The following is a 25,888-nucleotide window of genomic DNA, read 5'->3' as shown; positions in this document are numbered from 1 at the left end:
CTACCAAAGAGTTTGCGGCATTTGCAACTCTTTACATCGTGAATAATATGTACGCAATCATAGATGTGAATTTTCTCCTCGTATATTCAAAGAGCAAAATTCCATATCTACGAGCAACCACGTTTTAATTATAATTATTATTACGAACATTATTATGATTATTATTACCATTATCATATAAACAAGATTGCCCTTAATTGACAGGAAACGTGGACCAGAAGGCTTTGCTATTCTTTCGTCAAAAGTGAAAAAGTGTTGCCAAAGGCAAGTGACCTGTCAACAGCTGATTGCCGATATGAAACATATGTAAAAATATATCGTAGTTCTGTACGTGTATAGTTACAGCTTCCTCTCGTCTGAAATTTCTTATAAAACACAGCAATTTGTAATATAATAATAATAAAGCATTTTTTAATCATTTGGTAACAATTTGGTGTGATGCAGTGAACGAAAAAAGACGTGACCACCCAAGCCCATATTACTGCATGTGCCAGGTTGGTATGAATTGGCAATTTAAAAAAAACATACATGCACGTTGTGGTTAATACAAAGCATTTATACTATTTAAACAGTGCAGAGGCTCAAGGAATGGAAAGCGGCGTCATCTCCAACAGTCAAATGAGTGCCTCTTCCCAATGGAGTAAATTAGAAAGAGCTCATTATGGTAGACTTCACGTAAAAGAAACACAGCACAACGCAGGGGGTCGGGTGGCTCGCACAAATGATGAAAACCAGTGGCTTCAGATCGATCTAAATAATTGATACATAGAAATTACAAACGTTGCATCACAAGGACGAAACAGCCGTCGTTGGAGGTTCAGGGTAACCAACTACAATCTGACTTACAGCAAGGGCGGAATAAAGTTCCTCTTTTATAAAGAGCGTGAACATAACGAGGCCAAGGTTTGATAATTATCCAAAATAACTTTTATTTTAATCGTCAATATATATTATCATCCAATCATTTAACTCTGCAGAAGGGGCGCCGAGGAGCCGCACAGTGAGTAACTGCGCGCCTTCAGTCTCCAAAGGCATTTTAATAGAGACTGAATTTGCTGTTAAGCGCTTTAATTGGCAGGATACGAACTTACCACTGACTTATGAATTTGCACTTGGAGAGGATCCAATAACTTTACGCTGTTCAATAGTTTAATGTGCAATGACTTGCTTCCTTCATAATTTCCGGCGGACAAGATATTTTCCTTGTACAGCCTACGAAGGTTATGATAGCAGTTATCGTAATTTCCTTTCTCCTGACCCGAAAGAATAAAGCCACATGTGAAAAAGAAGAAGAAAAAGAGGAAGAATTTTCTATCAATCTAGGCGCAATCGAAATAGATACTTTAGGTGATGATCCCAAATAGCACTTTAAGCGATATCAGCTAGAAAAGATGAGGGAGAGATCCAAAAGAGAAGCTAAGTTAACAAACACGACGAGAGATAATAATCTTCATTTAATATTTGTTGCTTCTGGCTATTGTATCATAAGGAAATAAGAATGACAATCGTTTTTTGATGACGAATGAGATAAGAAATAGATTTACTAAGTTTAATCTGATAAGATTATCCTGTCTGCTTTGTCATAGTTGTGAGACTTTTTTGTATTCAAAGGCATTTTGCGAGGCATTACCTTAAACCTTGCAAAATGACAGACTCGTGGCTGTTAAAGCCCCGCTCAAATGGTTATTATAGTCGATGATAGTTTCAACTATCCTGCGCGTTTTATCATGAAATATCATGCAGTGTCATCGGCTGTCATAGTCTATCTTCAAACACCATGTAGTTCGGACATGTTCCAATTTGACATGATAGTTGATGATAGCTTTTTGCTGTTTGATCGAGCGGATGATATTCAATGATCGTTTTTCGGTCAGCAGTTTTGCCAAAAATGGGCTCAAACTGAAATGGAAAAGTGTAAAATGACTTAACTAACCGTTAAAATTTCACAGAATGTCTCATGGTTCATTCTCGTTATCTCCTGGAAGGCTTAGTTATCTTCTGATCTAAATTTTTTTTACTAAAATTTCAAATGCCGCCGAAATTGCTGACCTCAGCGCGCGCCATATTTGTTAACAGTTACTCAATCTTATATCGTGATTTCTATATTATCGTCAATTATCATGCACCGTTTAAACGAAAACGTGATTATCTATGACAATGGATGAAACTTTAAACAATGGTCGACTATCATCAACTATCATGAGCGTTTATCGGGGCTTAACTCAAAACTATACAGGTACCAACGTCAAACATATCCCACCACCAAACAAATTCAAACGTTCGCCGTATTTTAAGATGGTTTCTTGACAGAAAAATTATCAAACATTTTTTCAAAACTTTTCTTAAATTCTCTCTAAATTGAACAATTTGAATTGTAATTTTTTTTGACAAATCGCGCGATTCTTATTAAGATCAGCTCAAAACGTTCCTCGAGTAATCAGGCTTAGTAAACGCCTTTAGCTTTATCTTTATTTCCCTCCGATGAATTTTTTTTAAAATTTCTCTACTTTTAAAGGGATGATTTGTACACTGAGATGATGCAATAATAATATAGTCACCGTGCTGCACTTCAAGAGCAAGGTTTTTACGAACAAGTAGTTATGATGACTTTAAATCGGCTTGATGGAATACCTAACTTATTTCATATTAATAGTGGAGTTTTTCGATAAGTGCTCTCCATTTTCGCAGAATTTCCCACTTGCGTTGCTTAGAATTACGCACACACTGGTTCGGTAATCTTGGACTGTATAGTTTCTCTTGATTCAGGCTTTATTGGCGACAATTCAGCATTACACGTTCCGTTCTGCGATCTATCTACTCTATTACAATCTAATCTTAGGGTTATAAAAATGTTACTTCTAATAGCTGAGGAAATCTACACCCAGATGCGTAGTTCCGTGTGGGATTCAAGATTCACTCACGTTCTACAACGATCCGTAGGCACTAATTTCCTATTAAACGTGGCTTTACTTGAAAATCATGCTGCTAAGTTCCTACGCGTTTAAACACCCTGCAAATATCTAATTTCATACATCACTGCTGGCTGAACTAATTTGATTTTCCTATGCCGCTCCCAATTACATGTTACTTCTAATTACAACGTTGACTCTTTGCTTTAACGGTAACGAAATTACAACTCGCACAATAAAATTCATAATAAATCCAGGAAATAAATTTTTGCATGGAAACATTTTACAACATCCATAAAAAATAAACAGAAATTATCAACGTTTCTGTGTGTTAAATTGCAAAGAAAGTAAGGGTGAGACTCGGTCATCAAATAAACAAAGTCTTTTGATTGGTCTCGTGTCCCCGCTTCCTCATTCTTGTATCACACTCTGTGTCCGTCGACCTTTGCCGATTCGTACTCTGCTTCTCGTAAATTTACTTTTGGGAACAACAGTCAAACTGGAGCCACAGTGCACAAAAACACAGTGTGATATAGTCCCTTCTTTAGAGGTTATTGAGGCAGAGGTCCGACAAAATATTCATTTGTGCACAACAATCGAAATGTGAAGATGTGTAACGGCGAAAACTATAATAACCATGTACGAGGAAAAAAAGGTTAAAAATAAAAGAACATAAGCAAGAATACACCGAGACAGCATTTTATTTCAAGAATTAAAAGCTATATTTAAATAACTCCTTTAAGAAAATAACTGTTTTCGGGAGACTGTGTTAATTGAAAACTACCAATACAAGCTGCTATTGAACCCCTGTTATCGCTATTGTCGGTAGATCCAAATTAACTGCGTATCTAAGAAGGAGTATATATTTATAGTGCTTGAGCTTAGCAGCAACAACAATTGTTTAGCCGAGAAGCTCCTGTTTACAGCTAAAATTTCGCAATCTTAACACACATTTCTCTAATTTTCCCGAAAAATACCTAATACTCTTTTTATTCTTCAGGAATGATTCATTATTCGAACTTAGGCGTGATATAAAATTTACGCAGTTTCCTAACTTCAATTACGTTATTAATATTTCTAGAACATGCTTTTTCGTGGCCATTGCGAAATTGATTTTAACACTGGTTAATTGATTTTTTTCTAAAATGCAATCTCAGCGGGGAACGAAACATGTCGATAAAAAATTAAGATTAGGATAGTTATGTAAACAACGTCAACATAACAAAAATACCTTTGCTCGGTTCGGATGAAATAGCGACAAAATGAACTTTCAAAGGCCTTTAATTTTGCTACAGGTGAGCCTGCCGGCCTTTACATATGTCTTCTTTGTACTTCTGCTATACTGAGAGATAAAACTATTTTTTAACCTTTAAAAAATATCTATCCTTCCGCCCTGTAGGTTCAAGTCTTGATCATGGTTATTAGTAGAGGCTCAGCGAGTGGAGGTATGTTTTTCTCGTGGGATTTTGTGCCCAAGGAACCTTTGATGTCTCAATGAAGAAAGAAGTTTACAGGGTGTTATCGAGGTTAAGATACCTGGCTAAAATATGTATAAATCTCGCGCAGAGCTTGTAACGCAAGCTCATAAGGCCATAACTTGTCTGGTATCAAACAGCTTTTCAGGAGATATTTTATATAGTGAAACTGTAGAATCGTAAGCGTTTGCCGTTTCATCTTGATAACGAACAACAAATATAATTTTATTTAGCCGTGCCACTCTTTTTTACTTAAACGCAAGTATTTTGTCTGCCAATTAATCCATATATCGTCGAGTCTCAGGCACTGGAGTTAGAAATGACTAGAGCGTTGGACTCGAAATCTTTCCCTTTTCCTTTAAATTGTTCTAGAAATCACATTATGAATCTTGCAATAACTTTAAAATGATTCTAAATTCACATTATGAATCTTGTAATAACTTTAAAATGGTTCTAAATTCTCATTATGAATCTTGCAATAACTTTGAAATGGTTATGATTTTTGCCGAGAAACACAGAACGTATGACGGTATAGGCATGTTTATCGACCAATGTGAGCGCGAAGCGATATCGAATATTTTTCAAACAAACAAATTTAATTTCTCTATCCTTTACTGCTGTTTTTCTCTTATTCAGCCATTTCTTCTTTTTTCCACCCTATCGAACGGTTGAGGGTATCATTAGAAATTCTCACAAAACAGAATATCCTTCGGCCGAAGAATTCTTTTTAAGATGTTCAGCCTAAACCTAAATTGGTGTTAACAACATAAAGTTGTTTTTGTTTTGTCGCGATTTTTTTCCCAATAGGTTTAAGCGGATCAATTGCAAAGAAAACATGAGCGCCAAAATAGGTTACTTTTCCGAGAAAACATCATTGGCCTCTTAATTATTCCGCACCCTATTAACCCACTGGCAAGCATAAAAATAACGTCTTCAAGCGAGAAATGAATTAATGGTTCTAAAATAGATTTCTCACAGTTTTGTATTGTAATTTCTTAATTTTTATAAGCTAGTGAATTCTGTGCTTAGACATGTCGTGCATATTATGTTAAGAATAAACAGTGATAAGGAAGGCAAATATTTAATGAAATATGCAAATTTTTGGAATGCAGAGGCCTTTGATAACTGTCTCAGTAATGCTGTTGGAGTTTCCGATTCAAGTATCATCCTTGACAGCTTCCTGAGGGCATCAAGTCATTACCAAAGCCACGGTTACATAGCCCTACCATCATATGGACGTCTGAACGGTACCAGAGGCGATGGATGGTGCGCCGAAATAAATGATAAAGATCAGTGGCTTCAAGTCGATCTCGGGAAAATTATTGAAGTGTGCGCTGTTGCAACCCAAGGAGACATCAATGGCAATGAATGGGTGATAGACTTTAAATTAGCGTACTCTAAATCCTATGAGAAAGTATGGCCAACTTATAAGGATGCTAACGACTCAGAAGTGGTACGATTTGCGCCAAAATGTTGTGAAATGTGAAAGCGATCTTCGCAGTAATGTATGCTTTCTTAGCAGTAGTCAAAATAAGGCCCGAAAGAATAACTGTACGGGATGACCTCTACGATATCGATGCAGTGCGCTACCGGCTTGTTGTCATACCGTCTTGTGTTAAGGTTGTTACGTCTCTGTGATCTAGATGGCTCCACAGACAGAGCATTTGATCTTTCAACCTGCTCCTTGTCCACGTTTAAGTTCGTCTTTGTCTCCAATTTAGACAGTAAATTACGTCTTCTATCATCGGTCTGTAGGTGACGGATACTGTTTCGTTGTAGGATTCACGAACGTTGCAGACCTACTTTATTGTCCGGTTTGTGTACTGAAGTCATAGGAATTACGTTACCGTTCGTCGTTACACAAGCAGATAAGGGGAGGGGTGTTTCGTCGAAGGAGGTCGTTTTTGTAGTTTTTCTTGGAGTGAGACGGTTTTTCTTTCCTTCTGATGAACTGTCTGGTGTGTTGCTTACTATCACACTGTAGAATTCTGATAGTGGGAACTTTGTGAGATGTCGGTCCCTTTTCTAGTTAGGGCGATAAATGTATTGCCAACATAGCATAATGAAAACTGCATCGTTTGTCAGTGGGTAGTAAAGGTGCGTTCCTCAATGTACTGCTTCTCAATTTCGACATCAACATGGGAAAACGGTGGGTCCATAGTTGTCCCCTGTCACTGTCTGAAATTTTTAGTCGCCATCAAGATCTTTTTTGAAGTATAAAGGATCTCCAAAGTATGTTACTTCATCAAATTTTCTCATTTTGTTAGAAATTTCGCAGGGAAGGTGGATCCAACACAATCAATGAACATCCACTGGAAGTTCCAGTTTATGCAAGATACATTCGTTTTCTTCCAGTTACTTGGAAAGGTCATATCTGTCTCAGAGTTGAGGTTTACGGATTCGTTAGTAAGTTTGCTATTTATAAATGAGCTTACAATAACGAAGAGGATGATAGAACCTTTTTTCGGCCTAGTCACGGTAACAATTAATTACACGTAGAATGTACGGAAACTTTAAAGCAGCTTACATTTACACCCAGAGTTGAAGCGTAAACGATTCAGATATAATTCATATCGTGTGGTGCCACTAGGGTTTGTGTCAAAAGGCTACGATTTATATTTCTTTTGATAAATGCTTCAAGAAGTGTTTTGAAAACTCAGTTGTTATTTCCGAAGAAACTGAGTGAGAGATGATGGTAAAAAGTCAAATTCAATTAAAACGACTTTTGATGTGGGGTTGCTCTTGAAGTGGAAATTGAACTCATAACTGAGGTCGTCGAGGAAATTTTTCGATTTTGCTTGCAAATAATTTAGAAACTTTCCTGACTTCTCGGTAAGTTCATCGCTACTTTATTCATTAATTGTATGACTCATTTTTCTTATATAAACCGAATGCACAATCACACCAACTAGAAAGAGCTTTCCGTATTCAATGCTTTTCACATTATTTTTGATTGATTTGGTAAAAACTTAGTGTGCATGATGTCAGTATGATAAAATGACATGGAATAAAATTGTGGAGTGTAAGAATGCTTGACAAACGAAAAAATTAGAGCACGCTTTGATTGACTTGAAGTAGCTATTGAAATAAAAACATGATATTTGTGTTTAATACAAAACATTAATGCTACTCAGGGTGTGCAGAAGCTCTAGGGATGGAGAGCAGGGCCATCGCCGACAATCAAATTAGAGCCTCTTCTCAATGGGATCACAATAAAGCTGCTCATAATGGTAGACTTCACTTTAAAAAATCACATGACAAAGCAGGGGCTTGGGTGGCTGACACAAGTGATGAAAACCAGTGGCTCCAGATAGAGCTGCTTAATCCACACGTTAAAATAACAAGGGTTGCAACGCAAGGACGAAACAGCCAATCTTCGTTGAACTGGGTAACCAGCTACGAGCTAACTTACAGCAGCGATAGAATAAAGTTCCACACTTATAGAAAACATGGACATATGGTGGCGAAGGTTTGATAATTATCTTAAGTAATCTTGATCAGTAGTCCATCTGTATAAACCATGCACTTTTCTAAGCGATCAATTCGAAAGTATAAAATTCAGCGTAAATTAAGAGGAACGAGTGCGTTGCTCCAGGGAATAATCACCAATGTCTGTGCAGTTCATTTCTCACAGCCTCCGACTGTGGGGAATAAAATAGTTAAAGGAGTTTACTTAAAATTACAGCAGAAAAATTACACTCATGAATAAGATAATTATATCAAGAATCAGAGTAGAGAATTTTAACTGGCTTGAATCTCCAAGATTTAAATCCGTGGATAGTCTAACATTAAAAGAGACGTTTAGGGCTTGTTTTATACCTATTTTTCATCGTATCACGAAAGAAATGACGTGACTTGATTCGGAATCTCGCTCTTAGCACACTTTTATCTTAACTGTCGTTCGGAATAGAGTCTAAAGAATCTCCAAAAAGTGTTAACTCTTAATTTCATTGGAGGATTAAGTCTATAATTTCGTAGAAAAGGTTGTGGTTAGCAATAAAAGCTAAGTTTTCGTTTGTCTCACGACGTAGTCACGTGTAATGTAGATCGCAACGTTTCGACTGCATACTGCTAATCTTCTTCAGGCGAGGAAGACTAGCAGGATGCAGTCGAAACGTCGTGATCTACATCACACGTGACTACATCGTGAGACAAACGAAAAACTTAGCTTTTATTTTTAAGTCTTTAATGTTCTATGGATATTTTCGTTTTTCAAAGACGGAAAGGAGTTTTTAAACTCCTTCACTTCATCACTTAAAAGTAATGATGACAAAAAACGTGTCGTTAAATTTAAGAAATAAGTCATGTTCTTTGATAAAGGCTAACATCAAACAACTGTCAAATTTCATGCCGCACGGATAGCGTCACTAACGGCTTTTTGCGGACTTTTTTAGAACGGTAGATTTGAATTTGGCTTAGATAGTTGAGACAACTCAAGGTCGACGAGTACGCTGTATGCAACATAGGCAGTAAGTTTACTGCCTACTTACTGTTTTTCATTCTAGAATTTCTCTGGAAACACAGACAGAGACACTGTGGTGTACCATGACCTCTTTCCACCAATTAGAGCAAGATATATCCGTTTTCGGCCGACAGCTTGGTATGGGTGGATAACAATGCGAGTAGAGCTGTACGGCTGTTTAGGTAAAGATGAATTTGACTTGCGTTGATTGACGTGTAATTCGCAATTCACTTATCTTACGTTCTTCTTAATTGTGAAAGTTGTTGTGTTTAATCATTCCATTCCTTAAACATTGAGGCGTAAGAGCACCAAACCTCGTTTTCCATTTTACGCCCAATACATATGCCTCAGTTAGTCTTAATTTCATTTTATCGATTTTTTCTAAATTTCTTTAATAATGACTCCAATAATATAATTTTTCCCTTACGTTTAAAAGTTGATTAACATACCCTGCTGGAATATGCTCTACCATTAAGACTTACTTCTTTTTGTCCCCTTATAACTCAGTTTTGGCAAGGAAGGCAGTTGAATATATACTCTCAATAAAAACTTTGTGTTTATTATCTGAAAATTTAAAGAATGTCAAGACGCTTTTGGTATGGAAAACGGTGCCATTTCTGACGGACAAATCACTGCCTCTTCAGAACTGAAAGCAGCTTATGCGGCGAATAAGGCCAGACTAAAAGCTACAGAGGGAACTTGGTTGCCTCTCACGAATAATGCCGAACAATGGCTTCAGATTGATTTGCTTGAAAACGATATCATCGTAACGAGAATTGCCACACAAGGACTGAATAACCCTGACATGACCAAATGGGTTACTAGCTACAATCTACAATATAGTAACGATGAAATTAACTTCCATTATTACATAGAACAGGGGAAGACAGTAAAAAAGGTATATTAGAGTACTACAGGGTAAGTTAGTATAACCAACTGAGTTGACAACGTAAATTGGCCGCCGTAAAGAGTTTCAAACCCGACGTTTCGAGCGTTAGCCCTTCGTCAGAGCAAAGGACTACCACTCGCTTCGCTGTGACGAAATGACCCTGTTATACCTTCCCACCGACTCAGCACCACAGTTTCCTTATATTTTTTTCCATAAAAGAAACTAGTATTGTAAAACAAACTTGTAAATTGCATGATACATACCATGAATTTCATTATTTTTTTTCCTTTTATTGTTTCAATTTATGCATAGTTATAGAAAATCTGTACAAAACATTCTGAAGTATTCTTAAAAAACCTTTGAAGTGGCCGGGGGGCGCGGCCAATTGGAAATGTCATCGAAAGAAGGAAAATTATTTTCTTTTTGGTACAAAATCTCCACCTCTCCAGACGAACATCTTGCATGAAAATTTTATACTTTTACCACCTCCACGACTTTAATTTTGAATCTGCCGTCCCGCGCTGACCTAGAACTGCTATATCCTCCTTAGTTGCTTTTTACTTTAAATTAACTTACAATTTTCAAAAAGTCAGTGAGATTTAATTATTATAACTCTCTCAATCGAAGAAATCAGCAAATTCTTTTCCTCTTTTTTAAATATACATCAAGGCTTTTGATGGAAATAATAACAGGTATTCAACAGTTTCCCACGACTTAAATCCCCACGTCGTGGGACGCTACGTCCGATTTCGTCCAGTTGACTGGAACGGGGGCATTGGCATGAGGGTGGAGCTGTTCGGTTGTTCAGGTAATTTTAACAGTTGGACATACGCATTCATGTCAAGTCGTCACTAAGCCACATCTCGTATGAAACACACCCAAAAATGACGTAAAAGCCCCAGGTGCAGTTGTAATCTCCCATTCCCCGATGGAAACTGTCTTTGCACATTCTTAGGCAGGATGATAAGTTCAAGAAATAGATTCATGGGTTCTCCTTCCCGCGGGCCAAAGCATCATCAGCTCCGACTAAGTAACAACTATCATCCAACAACATGCTGGGGAAAGCGAAATAGCTCGGATTGTGCTAGCCACTTGGTGAAAGGTCACATCGCGTACGCTTTTCTACCTTTACAGAAAATTTTGCTCGAAACAAAAGGAGCCTTATACCGAGTAGAAAAACATATGTGATACAATCAATGCGCGAATTTGTCGAAAAGCTTACTAGTCCTGTTAGGAAACACACACATACACACACTGAAACGTAGGAAGAAATACGGTCTCTATACTCTCTTGGACGGAAATATAGTAGGATGTACGACTCGGCAGACTGATAATAAAAGTAATAAAATAAGATGGGATAAGCAGAGCAGACGCACACAGGTACTTACATCATCTAATATGATTTTTGCAGATTTGGATGAATGTCAAGAGCAGAATCACAATTGCGACGGCATGGCGCATTGTAGCAATACTGTGGGCTCATTCAATTGCACTTGTCTTCAAGGATTTACAGGAGATGGTATCATTTGTTTTGGTATGATGTATGAATGAGTCCACCTGCTCAAATATGTCTCAGCTGAAACTGGGAATACCCGGTTATATAAACAATTGATTTTCTACAATCTTCAAACGGAGTGTAAAAATTTAAAAATTTAAGTCAGGATTGTTTAGGATGCGTAAACGTCTTTTTCCTACTTGCCAAAGAGCTGTGGACGAGGAAATTTTGTCCCAAAATAAAAGAAAAGAACACTATTTGAAAGATCATCAAGTCAATATCTCCTAATAGGCTCGGAAATATGCTGGCAGATATTTTCAGTTTTCATCGTGCTCGCTCTCGAAAACTGGTACCCTTCTCTGAATAGACGATGTCCACAGTCAAATATTTGGTAATTTTTGATATGTATAAGTCTTAACAGATGCAATGCAGCTCAGCCCGATCTTATCCCTACTTGTGCGCCCATATTTCCTGTGACATCAATGCATACCTTGGTATCGTACACATTTTCTCAAATAAAGTGAATTATCGATCACTTTGAGTCACGATAACCTTTTACAACTTGCAGAACAACGTTTAACTCTGGATTTGAATAGGGTATGCTAAACAATTTTTACCAACTCCGACGAGATCGTTCTGTCAATAATTATTTCTTCTCGTGCAGAAAGATAATGCGTGTCATTAAAAAAAAGGGTATATATGCCTCAACAAGTACGCGCATTAAAGATTTGGATGTCTGGTAATGTTTTCTATATGATTCTTGCCTCCTCGTTTCAAAATAAACTCAATATTTTCTTTAAGGTTACAAAGAAGGCCATTTTTCCAAATTGGACCACAAAAACCACTTGTTTCACTTCATCTAATGCAAGCTATTATTTACTTCATAATGACCTCCCATAGATATAAACGAGTGTAATGAAAGACTGGATGACTGCGCTGCTGAGGCAAAGTGCTCGAATAGACATGGCTCATTCGAATGTAGATGTTTACCTGGATACTCCGGAGATGGACGATTTTGCAATGGTACGTATAACAGGCTCAAATCTTTGCGACCTCTACTGCTGACATTCTGAATGAATTGTTCGCTAAACGTTCTTGTAAACTTCGACATTACGTCAATGAAACTGTTAAAAACAGACCTTAGATACTCATGTGAATGGAAATGTTGATAAGAATTAAAAGAATAGCAATGGTTAAAAGACAACAATGATAATGGTGACAATGATAACAATACTATTGACAGAATACCTGTGCTTACAATATGGACATTTCCAAAATGTGATCTTTCAGCTTTTTATATCTGTGAACCAGATCTACTTTATGACATTCTCTAGGCAAATTTAAGAATCATTTCATAACCATCACTGTCAGTCTAACACCTCGACATTAGTAACCAAATATCATCCATGTCCCATTTTTTTCGGATATAGGCCATCAGAAATAATGAAGCTTTTTTTCTTTGTTTGGTTGTTTGTTTTTTTGTTTGTTTTTGGGGGGGAGGGGTTAGGTTTGACAGCTTTATAGTCTTAAATACGTATTTTTTTCTGTATAGATATTAACGAATGCACCACAAATGCGCACAACTGCGACCCATGGGCAGTCTGTAATAACACAATCGGATCTTTTAATTGCACATGCTTCAAAGGATATGAAGGAAATGGTACAAGCTGTGTTGGTAGGAAATATTTGCAAGATCAATTCTTTCTTTGTTGTTTACTGAGACACTTATCCTTGTCACAAGACTTAAAACACATTTATGGAATTATGTAGATGTCGATGAATGTGCAACCTCAACTCATAACTGTCATGGAGTTGCTCACTGCTTTAACAATCCGGGATCCTTTAGCTGTGAGTGCCACAAAGACTACATTGGAGATGGAATAGCATGTGAGCCGAACGGTAAGATTCAATTCATATTGCAGTGAAAGAGAACCGGGCTGAAAATTAATCAGTTCGTTAAGTTCTATACATTTCTATAATCGAGCAAGGTAGTGTGAGAAAAACTATCATATTTATTTCAAGGTTAGATAAAAAGTGAACCAAACCTTAGAATACTTTATAACAGAACCCCGGTGTGAAACACCAGAAGATAATTCAGTTTGTTGTTAAAAGCATGTTACAGAAAGCTTGTTTCTTTGAGGTTGAAAGCTTCATGCAGATGTTTTTCCGATATATTCTCAGGAGATTTCTCGGTGACCATCAGAAATATTTCAAAAGACAAGTACCATGCCACACTTGTAAATCGTTCTGTCAAAAGCGTCCAGGAAGCCGTGATACAGGGTCTAAATGAAGATTTGACTATACTGAAAAGCACTTTCGAATGGAGCGTTGTTAGTGAAATGGAACTAGCTGCTTCCGAGTCAGCATTAGGAACTATAGTTAGTCAAGGAACAACGGAGTGGACAATAAACAGACGATCCATACCAGCAGGTATTTATCAAGTCAAATTCAATGCTACAATTACAGTTAGAGATCAAGAATCCCCACGGATGCTGAATGCTTTTGATTATGGCTTCATTGAGGTTATTGTAGCTCCAGTGCGAGCAATCATTGATGGGGGGAGCAGTATTCGATGGGGATCCAAAAACATTGTGACTGTGGATGGTTCCTTGAGTTACGATGCTGATATTGGTCCTGGAGAACATACTGGGCTCAATTTCACGTGGACCTGCCGGAATGACACTAATGTGAGCGACACTTGTTTCGGTTCCTTCCATGGTGAAGGAAACGTAAGCTCTAGAGACATTACAATTGATCCTAGTGGACTTGAAATCAATAAAACGTACTCCCTTCGACTTACGGTTTCCAAGGATATGAGAAGTTCGTTTGCTGAAATGTCCTTTGCCATAGCTGCTGGAGAGGTACCTCAGGTTACTCTCAGGTAATAATTTCGAATTATGACAGACCAGTGTTCACAGGCCGATTCTAAATAACTTGGGAAAAAATTAAGAGCTTCATTGGGTATTTTAAGGTTTGGCCAACGTGCTGCGGAGCTATTGAAGACCTACTCCACTAGTGACGGGCAGGTACTGATTTCAAAGAGTCATATCGCCATGCAACTGAAACACATTTTTCTAGTGCGTGGGCATATTTGAATTGAACCATTTACGTAAAGTCAGTAAAGTGCCATTGAGGCTGCAACTGTTTTGATAGTTCTCCTCATTGATTTTTGCTTTTTTTATGTTTGTGTATGTTCTTTTTTGTTTTTGTTTTTGTTTTGGCTTGTTTACAGTTTATTTTCTTTTTTTCTTAGATGCTTTGTGGATTGCGGCGCAATAGTGTCTGCGTCAAACAAGCTCCGGCTGACATCAGAGTGTCTTAACTCTCCTTGTAATGGATCCACTTATGAATGGCGCTTGTCCAAATTAAATGGTTCAAAATGGGTAAACATATCTATTTTACCCAATATGACTTCAACTGCTGTTAATGCTACTAATATGATCATCAAGAAGAATTCATTGCAATCTAAATCAAAATACAATCTAACATTATTTGTAAAATCTTTGGATGGGACATACGGGTTTTCTATGCTCCTCTTCGAAACTGCAGGGGAGCCGCACAGTGGTTACTGCGCGCCGTCAATCTCTGAAGGCGTTTCACTGGAGACTGAGTTTACTTTCAAGTGCTTCGATTGGCAGGATGCGAGCTTACCGCTCACCTATGAATTCGCCCATGGAGAGGAGCCTATATCTTATGGCACATCGACCTCGTCTGTATCGACAGTGTTACCGGCTGGATTACCAGACAAAGATTTCTTGCTAGAAGTCACTATTGTTATCAGAAATGCAGTTGGGGTAGCTGTTGAACAGAAATTATTTGTCAAGGTGCAGTGATTGATATTACAAAGCAAGAAAGATTTTCATGTTTTAAAATTCTGATTTATAGAAACATTATGTTTTATGTTTTTTCTGTACTTACTAACCGCTGGAGTTTTTCCAGCTTAAAATCCTCCAATATTACGGCATTCTTGCTAGGATCCATTTAAAATCTGTAATATTGACTAAAACGCCCAAGACCTCTTACCCCCCGGACTAAATTTTCGATTTCCTCACAAAAGCCTAAAATAAAACTTTTTCTCCGCAGGTAAAGCCATCATCGAGCCTCGATCCATGTGTTTCGTCACCCGAGCAAGTTGCAAACAAGTTAAAAAGTTTTGTAGTCATGGAAGGTAATAAGCTTGATGGATTTCTCAACAGAGGTAAAATTAGCCAAGCTGTTCAACTCGGTTTATCTGTCATCAAGTCTACAAATGAAAAAAGCGAATGTGGAATAGAACTGGACCCTCAAGACAAAGCTTTGGTACGTAAAAAGAACTGTTTAAATGTAATCAGCGAGACTTAAACATTTCTCTAGTAATTTCGTTTTCATTATTTGTATTACTACACAAATTTATGGCGATTTCTATTTATCTTGAGTGGTAGGTAAGCGTTGAATATGTTTGACGCACTTCTTTTTGTTTGTAGATCTTCAACGCATTAATTACGAAGTTTACAGCAATAACACCAGAGAATCTTGAAATGTCTCGCCTGGTTATGTCGGTGGTGAGCTTAGCTATGGAAGCTGAGGTTGACGTCAGCGATAACAGCAACAATGACAACCTGGTGCGCCCTATAAATATATTGAATTTTTCCTTTTTCTATACTTTTTGATGTAAACATATACGATAAATCAATTTTGGTTCATACATAGTAATGGGAAACGAACTGATCTCTTTTGCAAGTCCATTAAAATGATATTGAACGAATATTGGAAGGTTACAGCTTTAAAATTTCAAGGAATGACGGAGTTTAAGCTGGTGCCCCCCTAATTCGACTGCTAACTGAGCAATGCTCGGTGCCATTGACAAAAAGAGGCTCTTTCTTGCCCCTAAAGGATTCTGATTACAAATAAATGAATAATTTTGACTTGAAAGTAATAACAAAACAAGTAACGAAGTTAAACTCACTGGTAAACGTAATGAAGGGACTTGCGTTTGAGTTTGCGTTTTTTTTTCGAGCATTGTGGTCTGTTTTTTTCCAATTGATATTCCGAAGAGTAAGGTGATTTGTTGATATTATACTTTTTTTTTTCTTTTATCAGGATTTGACGATACGATTGACAGACAGTACTTCAAATATGATGATCTCTACCGTTAACGATCCAGAGGAGCCTTTTACACCAACGTTGGAACTTGTAGCTACAAGTGTTACAGGCTGTCTTGCAAATGTTCTGAAGTCTGCTGCAGGCTCGAGTCAAGATAGAGCAGATTTGGCCGCTACCACGCCATCTCGAGAGGTACGCATCGCAAACACAGCGTCCAAAATAAAAATGTACTCTCCTACGTATTGCCTTGCTGGAATTAGTTTTTTGACAACAATTTTTGATAACTCGTTTTATGGGGCTACGAAGGAAAATTAAGAGTCTCAGGAAATTTAACAGTCACTATACAAACACGTTATGACTTACATCTTTCTCTCCTTCCAGTTTGTAAAGAAGGCCTCCGAAAAACTGAGCAGCATAAGTGATGCATTTTTTGGCCGTTTGGTGCTATCAGAAGATCTGGTCCTAAAAACTCAGAACTTGGTAATATCGCTGAAAAAGGTCACGGCTAATGATGCAAAAGGACTCACCATGGGAGATGGACCAAGTAAATTCAAGCTCCCGAGTAACCTTGGAAATATAGGTGATGGGGAGATAAATGCAAAGGTATGACGCCATTCTTATCTTAATTTTCATCTTTTAACGAATATGACAAAGGACATTAATAATCGCTGATAATGACGTTTGGTTGTCGTTTAAGAAATTCAACTGCTTGCACTTTATTCGCGTGATAAAATGTTAAAGCAATCTGCACTGATATTCTGTGAAATCTGAAGACAATTTTGTCAACAAAATGAATATGCATGATTCTTTTACTGTGTCTTATTCAATTGACCGAAAAATGAATCCAGTAATGCGATGGTTTCATTTGCCATACTACCAAACAGCGTAACCTGTCGTAAAACTTATCATCGTGTAGTCTGAATGTTTGAATGTATAGATTCCCAGTAATAGCAACCGACGTCTCAACGACCATAGTTGAAGTCATCACAAGAGTCAGTTTTCAGAGTTAGAGAGTTAGACTCTAATAGACTCTGCTCTATTTCAGATGCAAGCTATTGATTTTAATCCTTTTACATGGGACAATAGCAGCAAGAAAATTAAATCAAGCGTCACGAGTCTCGAGCTTAAGAGTAACAGTGCAGAAAAGCTTAATGTGTCAAATCTTGATAATGACATCGAGATCGTAATTCCGATTTCTAATCCACCAAAGAACTCCAGCAACACAACACAACATTATTTCCTCAAGCCTGACCGCATATCATTCCGAAGTTATTACGCAAACCTGGCCGACGTCCCTGTCTCTTTAAGATTGGGTTTGGCCATAACAGGAGTGCAAATTGAAATGCGGATTAAATTTGGACAACGACCAACGATGGTGGACTTTGACCACAATTTTAGTTTTGCGTTTAAGTCTAAATGTGACAACCGAACAGTTTTTAATACAACCTGCTTTACCAAGGATGGGTCTGTTAAAGTGACGCCTTCTAAGCCAGGTTTTCTCTACGTGGGCTTGTTGGTCAAAGGTTCTAAGAATGAAAGTCAACATTTTAGGCAAAGAAGATCATGTTTCAATCATCGTCGCGAAAGACGGTCATGTGTCGGCGTTAAAGATCCGCCACCAAAAGGAGTCCTTAAAACTATGGTTCCGCAATATGATCCAAATACAGACGTTAACTACACTTTAATCATCAGCCAGTCAAGCTGTTTGTATTGGTCAGAGGAAAAAGAAAAGTGGACTGCGGAAGGTTGCAAGGTAAAGTAAATAATGCAAATTTTTCAACTTCTGATAAACCTATTGGGTGAAGTCCTTCGTGTCTCATTTTTGTCCACAATGAGGAAACCTATTAGCTCAGTATTAAAAGTATATCAACTGGAAACAAGTTTTTGATTCCAAAATTTCGGGATTCTGTAGTCGAGGAGAAGATACTCCTCTAAAGGTACGGCTTTTAGAGATTATGTCAAAACTTAGCCATATCCGACATCAGATTACCAAAAATCTTTTCGTTGAATTTAGATGATATATTTCAGGACATTTATATCCACAGGTCAGCCATGATTCAAACACCACGCATCTGGTATGCCTGTGCAATCATTTGACATCTTTTGGTGGAAACTTCATCCAAGCACCGAATCCAATTGACTTCGACAAAGTTTTTACTGAGTTTTTAAACCTTGCTGAAAGTGGCAATATTTCAGTACTTGTGACAATTGCTTGTTGTTTCCTTCTGTACTTCGTCGTGTTGATCTTTGCAAGGAGGGCCGACAAGGGAGATGAAGACAAAGTATGGTTATGGCTCCTACTACATCTAATTCAATATTTTTATTCCTAAATAGATTGATTTTTCTTTCTTTTTTAAGGTACTATTGAAATATGAATAAAACCTGCTGCGTTCTTACCGGTAGATGCCAACCTTCAGGTGAGTATTTTGGATTATTTTTAACACTAGAATGTATCCTCCTTTTCAGATTTGCCCTCCTAAATTGATATCAGTTGATGAGGGAGGAACATATTACTACGATATGGTTATAAGCACTGGTGTTTGGAAACATTCAGCAACAACAGCCAACATAACCATCAGTATCAAGGGCGACAATAACGAGCAGAGTCAAATTCCTTTGCGAGAGAAAGGGGACACGAGCCAGTTTTTCGGACGAGGGAGTATCAATGGCTTTGTTCTGGTGATGGCTGAAACCATTGGCACATTAAAAGAAATTACTTTGGAACACGATAATTTGGGTGATAACCCGTCTTGGTTTGTGGAGACTGTGGTTATCAAAGACCGGCAGACGGAAGAAAGGTGGGTGTTCCCCATTAATAGATGGCTTGCGTTGGAGAAAGACGACGGTCAAATAGAGGTTACCGTGGACAGCGCTACTTACTCTGCCTTCTCGGCGCAGGTTCGTTCGCGCTTTGCTCGAAAAATTGCCGACAGTCACCTGTGGATGTCAGTGTTTGGAAAAGCATGTAGCAGCACCTTCACACGTGTGCAAAGAGCTTCATGTTGTCTTTCAGTTTTGTTTAGTGCAATGATAGCTAATGCCATGTTCTATAACATTGGTGGTGAATCCGATGGTGCTATACAGGTTGGGCCATTTAAGTTTTCTTGGAGACAGATAGTCATCGGAATACAAAGTGGCATTATCATTGCACCTATAAACGTAATAATTGCCTTCCTCTTTAAGTCTAGTAGACCGAGGAAGAAAAGGAGTGAAAAACACAAAGTGACAGACGAGGCCCAACGATTTTTGGATGAAATAACGGACACTGGTTGTATGCTTCCTCACTTCTTTGTCTACGTAGGCTGGTTACTCTGCTTCTGTACGACTATTGCAGCAGCAACGTTTACGCTGTTTTACAGTCTAATGTGGGGAAAGGAAACCTCTGAGCAGTGGCTTGCTTCCATCTTGATTTCCAATGGACAAGATATTTTCGTTATGCAGCCCACGAAAGTTATGATAGCAGTCATCGTTATCTCCTTTCTCCTGATCAGAAAGAATAAAAACCAATGTGAAGAAGAAAAAGAGGAAATCGCAATCGATCCACTCGCAATTGAAGTAGACTTTGTAGGTGATGATCCCAAACAGCGATTTAAGAAATATCAGCGGGAAAAGATGAGAGAGAGATCAAAAAAAGAAGCTCAGTTAACAAGCATGACAAGAGACATTATCCTTCATCTGATATTTATGTTTCTTCTGGCTATCGTTTCTTATGGCAACAAGAATGGAAATCGTTTCCTGATGACAAATGAGATGAGAAATCGGTTCACTAAATTCGATGTGGTAAGATGATCGTTTTAGCCAAAACACACTTTCAAGTCTATAGTTAGAAGGCATTTCTGTAGTTATTGCCCTTTGCAAGACACTCTGAAAACCGTTAAAGAATTGAAACGACCTTTAAAAGAAAAATTAGAACCAAGGTGAACCCTTTAACTCCCAGATCAAATTTGTAATTCTCCTTACTATCAACCATACTATTTTTGTAATGTTAGTTCAGAGAATTTAGTTTTGGATCAACTAATTATCCCCAAATTGATATTTTTCCTTATTCTCATCACTTATCTGGTTGGTATTGCGTTGATATTGTAAGGAGAAATTCTGTGTTGGTCACTCATGGGAGTTAAAGGGTTAAAGCATTGATCCCTGCTGGTGAGCTACAGTAAGAAAAATCGCAGAAAAGAGGCCTGTAAATGCTCAGGCTTCGACAGGATTCAAATCTGTGCCTTCTACATCCCAACTGATCTACGAAGCCATATGTTGGAAAAAGGCCAAATATAGTTAGTTTTTCACTCCCGGTGAGGAATCTGAACACTTCAGATTTAAAATTACAATGTCAACAGCAGTCAGAGTCATATTTTTTATTGTAGGTATCTGATGCACAAAGATTTGAAGCGTGGTTAAGGAACGAATTCCTATCAAACATTTATAATCAGGTGTGGTATAACGGACTTGAAGAGAAAAACGACGTGTACATCGAGAACAAAATGTCAATACTGGTAGGAATGCCTTGGTTGCGGCAGCTCAGAATTAAAAAAGGTATACACAAATGAGATTGATCTATTTACTTTTTTTAATGCACAAAATATATTTTCAAGAAGGCTCTTGTTGCAAAGTGCATAGAACAGTGAAACTCATAAATCATAGGAAATATATAGAGAGCCCTATTTTGAAATGATGTGGCATATTCACTTCTACTAAGCGTATTTGCTTCTTATTAAAGTCAGTTTTCACCTTTGATGATCACAATGTTGCTCACTTCCTGGTGTGTAACAGTACACCGCACCTTAGAAAATACTGGATTTTTAGACAGGACATTGATTTTGAGATATAAATCGTAAAGAATCAGTTGTTTATTTTCTCTCTTCGTATCGTCATTACTAGAAGCTTAAGGTTTTAAATTTCTTTCACTGTATTTTCCTTCAAGGTTTTTGCGAGTCCCCTCCTAAAATCATCTCAACTTGCTACTACGACTATTCCTCAGACAGTGAGGACACTACTCCCTTAAGTCTTCCCGGCTGGAAGCCTCTTCCCTTCAACACATCGTGGCCAAATGCTTTAGAAATGTGCCCGAAACCTTGGCGATACCAATCAGCAGCAGAACTCCGCAACCATCCTATCCAGGCGGCATACAATTCATATGAAGGGGGTGGTTATGCAGCTGTCATGGGATATGACGAAGCCACTGCCCAAGGCGTCCTCGACGAAACTATTGGCTACGGTTGGCTTGATCGCCAGACTCGAGTTGTTATTCTAGAGTTTGCTGTTTTCAATGTCAATACAAACTTGATTAGCGTCGCCACATACTTTTACGAGGCCATAGCTACTGGTGCAGCCTACACTACAAAGAGAATTGAAACAGTCGAGTTGTACAGCACTGAGTCAGGAGCTCTGATGTTTTTCTTAATTGGCCAGTTTCTGTTCATGGCAATGGTCCTCTTTTACCTCGTGGTTATGTTAGTTCACCTTTATCGACAACGCGTCGGGTTCTTCAAGTCTGTTTGGAACATAGTGGATTTCTTATTGATAATTTTCTCTGTAGCATCTGTAGCATTCTACATGATCAGAGCCAAAAGCGTTTTGAACACTATCAAATCTATTCAAGCCAATCCATATGAAGTCATGCATTTCCACGCAGCCTTAGATTGGCTTAACCTTGAAAATGCGTCTATTGCTGTTGCTGTTTTCTTGGTAACAGTCAAGCTTCTGAATCTAATTCGTTTTAACCCACACGTAATATACTTGTTTTCATCTTTTCGGCAGTCTGTAGGCTATCAACTCTCGTATGTGTTCTTCTTTCTGATCGTGTTTAATGCATTTGTCATAGCAGGTATGCAGTTATTTGGTGGTATAGTCCTTGAGTATTCTAGTTATCTTAATGCCGTAATGTCACAATTCGAATTCCTGTTAGGAAAAGCGGTTCCGTTACAAGCTCTGCGTAGCGACAAACCCTTTATTGGTCCTGCCTTTGCATTTTTGTTCTGTCTGTCCACTACTATTTTTCTAATGAATATGTTAGTTTCTGTACTCAATGAGTCCTATGGTGACGCCAAAGAAAACGCCGAGGAAAGCGCAGAAGAGCTTGAAATGGCGCGCTTCATTGAAGAACGAGTAAAGGAAATGTTTCATGAAGGGAGCAGTCGGACGGAATTTAGGTTATTTTGTGATGAGACAACTTTTGTTAATATGTGCCTTTCTGAAGTAGAGCCCTTCTGTTTGAATTCTGAAACTATTATCCAGAGCACAGAGCTACGAATGGAAAACGTGGAGAAAAGACTGTCTGCTCTCACTAAACGAACAGAAAGCATGGAAGTTGATCTCTTACAGGAGGAAAACGACTTTATGAATCTCCTGCACACAATAGTAAATTCTTTTGAACACGTTTAAGACAGACAATCAGAGGTTGATCCCTGAAATAAAAAGTCCTCCTCCTTATTCTTATAAAGATACAATTCTGTTAATTGTGATGAGCTATAAACTATAACGCACTTACGAATCTTGTTTTCAAACGTATTCAGTTTTATTGCGGATCTAAAATCTGGCGATAGTTTCTCCATAACCTAGGCCCGTTGGGCTCTCTAATAGGTACTGTGACCGAAATGATTTCTTTCCTGCTACATGCAATCGTCAGCAGTTGTGAAGTTAGAAATTCACGAGTCCAACTTACTTTGAAAACTGATTTTACATTGATCGAAAAATCTTAAGAATCTGTAATGTTTCTCTGCTGTCAATAGGGCTACTTGTAGATGAAATATAGTTCACTTGAAGTAAATATCTCGAGAGAGGGCATCGCGAGGAAAAATGAGGCTAGAAATATAGACAGTTATGAGACTAATGACAATTGCCATCGTCTTGCTTCCGGTGGGAGCTTATTTGATGTCGAGTTTTGCTTTCATCGATATAATTTCCAAGAAATATGGCACCTCTGTGCCCAATTGAAAAACATGGATTTAAATATTGCTTTTGTACAACATGACTATGTTTTATTACAATAAATCAACTCCTAGGTTACAATGTAACCGATTAAGAATTAGAAGCGATTTCTGGTGAAATGATAACGTTGAAATGGCACTGTGTCTTAATATTATTGTCAATATCAGTAAACAAAAGACGCTAAGCAGATCATTTTACCTCGACACTTTCCTCATGAAATCCATCAAGAGCGTTCTAACATTTTTTTCGGTCAATTGACTGTCAAATCCAACATAGTTTGAAAAAAGACGGAACCGCATTGGCCGTAAATGGCAAAATCGACTGGTACATGACGTCTTAAGGTCATCTTGATAATGTAACAGAAGACTCTAAAATCACTAAATATAGTGTTAGCGTTGGTCCTTCAATGCTGGGAGATAATTCTAAAAGATAGGAAATGATAAAGCATTAAAAAAACACTGCTTGCTACAGCATAAAAGCCTAAATAAATTCCTTTGTACATGCATAAAGGAACTTTCTATCATTTATTTTAGTTTTTTACATATAGTGTTAGCGTTGGTCCTTAAATGCTGGGAGATAATTCTAAAAGATAGGGAATGATAAAACATTAAAAAAACACTGTTTGCTACAGCATAAAAGCCTAAATAATTCCTTTGTACACGCATAAAGGAACTTTCTATCATTTATTTTAGTTTTTTACACAGGCATACTCGGAAAAAGCAGATCCTAGTGTTTTTAAGAGAAGTCAAATTAAAGATCCTCTAGTGAGATTTTTACAGAAAGATGCCGCTGGGTAAGAATAGTTTGCAGGTTTTTCTTGAAAAATTTACCCTTCTTGTCTCCTCAAAAAAGCGTCCTTCCCTGAATTCTGGTGGAATTTTACAGTTTAGTATCTTCCTCTTTCTGGCGATCTAGTCCAAATAGAAGTGTTGTGATAAATTCTTCCATACTATATGCTTCCTCAAGTTTCTCTTCGTCGTCCTTTATATCGTGTAAATTGATATCAAGAATAGAGACAAAAATGTTGATCAGAAGAATTGCAAGTGTGACCATAAAACTGGCAGTGAAAAGATTACCAAAGATTCTATTGACATCATCGAGTTGGACAACGTGAAAGGTGTTTCCAAGTGCTAATTAAAATTCAAAAGCGAACAAGCGGATGAACGATGAAAATGAAAACACAGAGCCACCAAAAACCATGTAAGCAAAATGCCCATGTGCAATAAATAGTAATCCGAAGAGAACACTTATTGAAAAAATGTCATTTTTCGCAATGGCTAACGACCACGCTAGTATTTGTAACTGTGGATTAAGTCGAATGGAGTGGAGATTTTTAAACGTGGCAAAGAATAAAGCAAATGAAAGAGCAGCATGTTCCATTTCAGTCCAAAAAATTGCGAACTGAAAGCTTATTGTTACAAATGGTTCCTTCGCACTTCTTGGATACTGTCATGCAAAAACTTCACTTTCATAACGTAAAACACAACTGCAAGCGAGGCACTCACAATTTGACCAATATTTATCCAGTTCCATATTCGCTAGGTAAATTCGCTAGGTAAAAGCTGTAGGCCATAGTTTGAAAATTAAACAGTTTTATGGTGTCAATCCTTTCGTAAGTGAGCCCAAATCCCAAAGGAAGAACCTCGTAATGGTAAGTGATAATGCTCATTAAGTCAGTGCTCAGGTTTAGGACTTGAAATTCAAGCAGAATTGCCTTTGTTCTTCTGTCAATCCATTCTTTGTCTTTAACGGCCTCCATCATACGGATAGCAGTCGGTTTATCGTATCCCAAATCGAGAACGTACCCTCCACCGCCATATATGTGATGTGCCCACGATGGAAAGTTATTGAGCTCCTCTGCTGTTGAATAACGCCAAGGCCTAGGACAAAGTCGTGATAGATTGTTCCAACTAAGCTGTGGGTCTTCCTCTCACATCGAGTTAAAGTCGTAGCATTTGTCAATCATATCCTTAAGCTCCTTCACAACGGTGCATGATTCTATTTTTGAAACAAATCGAGCAGAGAACTCAAACCTTAAGAGATTAACGAGGTACTTCCAAAATTTATCGTCATTTTATTACACAACCACTTTGTACTTTCGACATACGCAAATTTGTCACTTTAAGTGTCAGTGAGAAATCATTCGACTTCTCTCGTTACAAACATGATGAAAAGCGTGAAAACGACAAATACCTTCATTTATCCTCAATTGTCGAAGACGAGGCATTCCAATAAGCATGGAAGCTTTGTTACCAATGTACTCTATCGTCGGCTCAAACTGTCTATTGCACCACTCACCGGCAAAAGAGTCATGGATGAACTTTCCCAACATGTAATCCCACATTTTTTCACCGGTGTTTACCTACAAAAGACAAAAAAATGCAATGATGTTTGGTAAACCAGGAATAGAATAAAGTTGTTGACTTTCATCATTTTGAGACATCCTCATTTAAACTTCACCTGTATTGACAGCATGTATAATTAAATTGTGGCTTAAGAAGGAGGAAAAGTGAGAGAGTCCGTAGATTTTAAATTCAGTTCACATTGGGTTAAACAGTGGGTAAAACTGAAATTAAATGGCTGACATTGAAAATGAAGTCCTTTGGAACGATATTTAAATTCATGTTGCCCAAAAATTCCACACTATGT

The 25,888-nt window shown here is 37.8% G+C and overlaps 3 protein-coding genes across 3 annotated transcripts; all 3 read left to right on the top strand.

Annotated features, from left to right (window-relative positions):
• Nucleotides 1-4,069: 4,069 nt before the first annotated feature.
• LOC149052965 (lactadherin-like) lies at nt 4,070-5,885 on the top strand. The gene is made up of 3 exons (XM_089212817.1): nt 4,070-4,204; nt 4,309-4,354; nt 5,497-5,885. Exons 1-3 carry the CDS (start codon nt 4,172-4,174, stop codon nt 5,868-5,870), a joined length of 453 nt encoding a protein of 150 aa, XP_089068943.1. The 5' UTR covers nt 4,070-4,171; the 3' UTR covers nt 5,871-5,885.
• Nucleotides 5,886-5,912: 27 nt separating this feature from the next.
• LOC113664298 (EGF-like repeat and discoidin I-like domain-containing protein 3) lies at nt 5,913-9,242 on the top strand. Its single transcript, XM_089212791.1, has 3 exons — nt 5,913-6,790; nt 7,519-7,853; nt 8,890-9,242. Exons 2-3 carry the CDS (start codon nt 7,539-7,541, stop codon nt 9,052-9,054), a joined length of 480 nt encoding a protein of 159 aa, XP_089068917.1. The 5' UTR covers nt 5,913-6,790; nt 7,519-7,538; the 3' UTR covers nt 9,055-9,242.
• A 3,185-nt stretch (nt 9,243-12,427) lies between these two features.
• LOC149052964 (polycystin family receptor for egg jelly-like) lies at nt 12,428-23,872 on the top strand. Its single transcript, XM_089212688.1, has 13 exons — nt 12,428-12,905; nt 13,001-13,129; nt 13,412-14,111; nt 14,484-15,054; nt 15,314-15,529; nt 15,694-15,831; nt 16,310-16,504; nt 16,694-16,915; nt 17,358-18,065; nt 18,358-18,594; nt 18,779-20,092; nt 20,677-20,845; nt 21,234-23,872. The coding sequence occupies exons 3-13, from the start codon at nt 13,570-13,572 to the stop codon at nt 22,691-22,693; spliced, it is 5,772 nt and encodes a 1,923-aa protein (XP_089068814.1). The 5' UTR covers nt 12,428-12,905; nt 13,001-13,129; nt 13,412-13,569; the 3' UTR covers nt 22,694-23,872.
• Nucleotides 23,873-25,888: the final 2,016 nt, after the last annotated feature.

The sequence above is a fragment of the Pocillopora damicornis genome, chromosome 1 (assembly GCF_964200805.1).
Source record: "Pocillopora damicornis chromosome 1, jaPocDami1.2, whole genome shotgun sequence".
NCBI classification, from domain to species: domain Eukaryota; kingdom Metazoa; phylum Cnidaria; class Anthozoa; order Scleractinia; family Pocilloporidae; genus Pocillopora; species Pocillopora damicornis.
The sequence above is the reverse complement of the archived record's forward strand: the minus strand, read 5'-3'. Positions and strand labels throughout refer to the sequence as shown.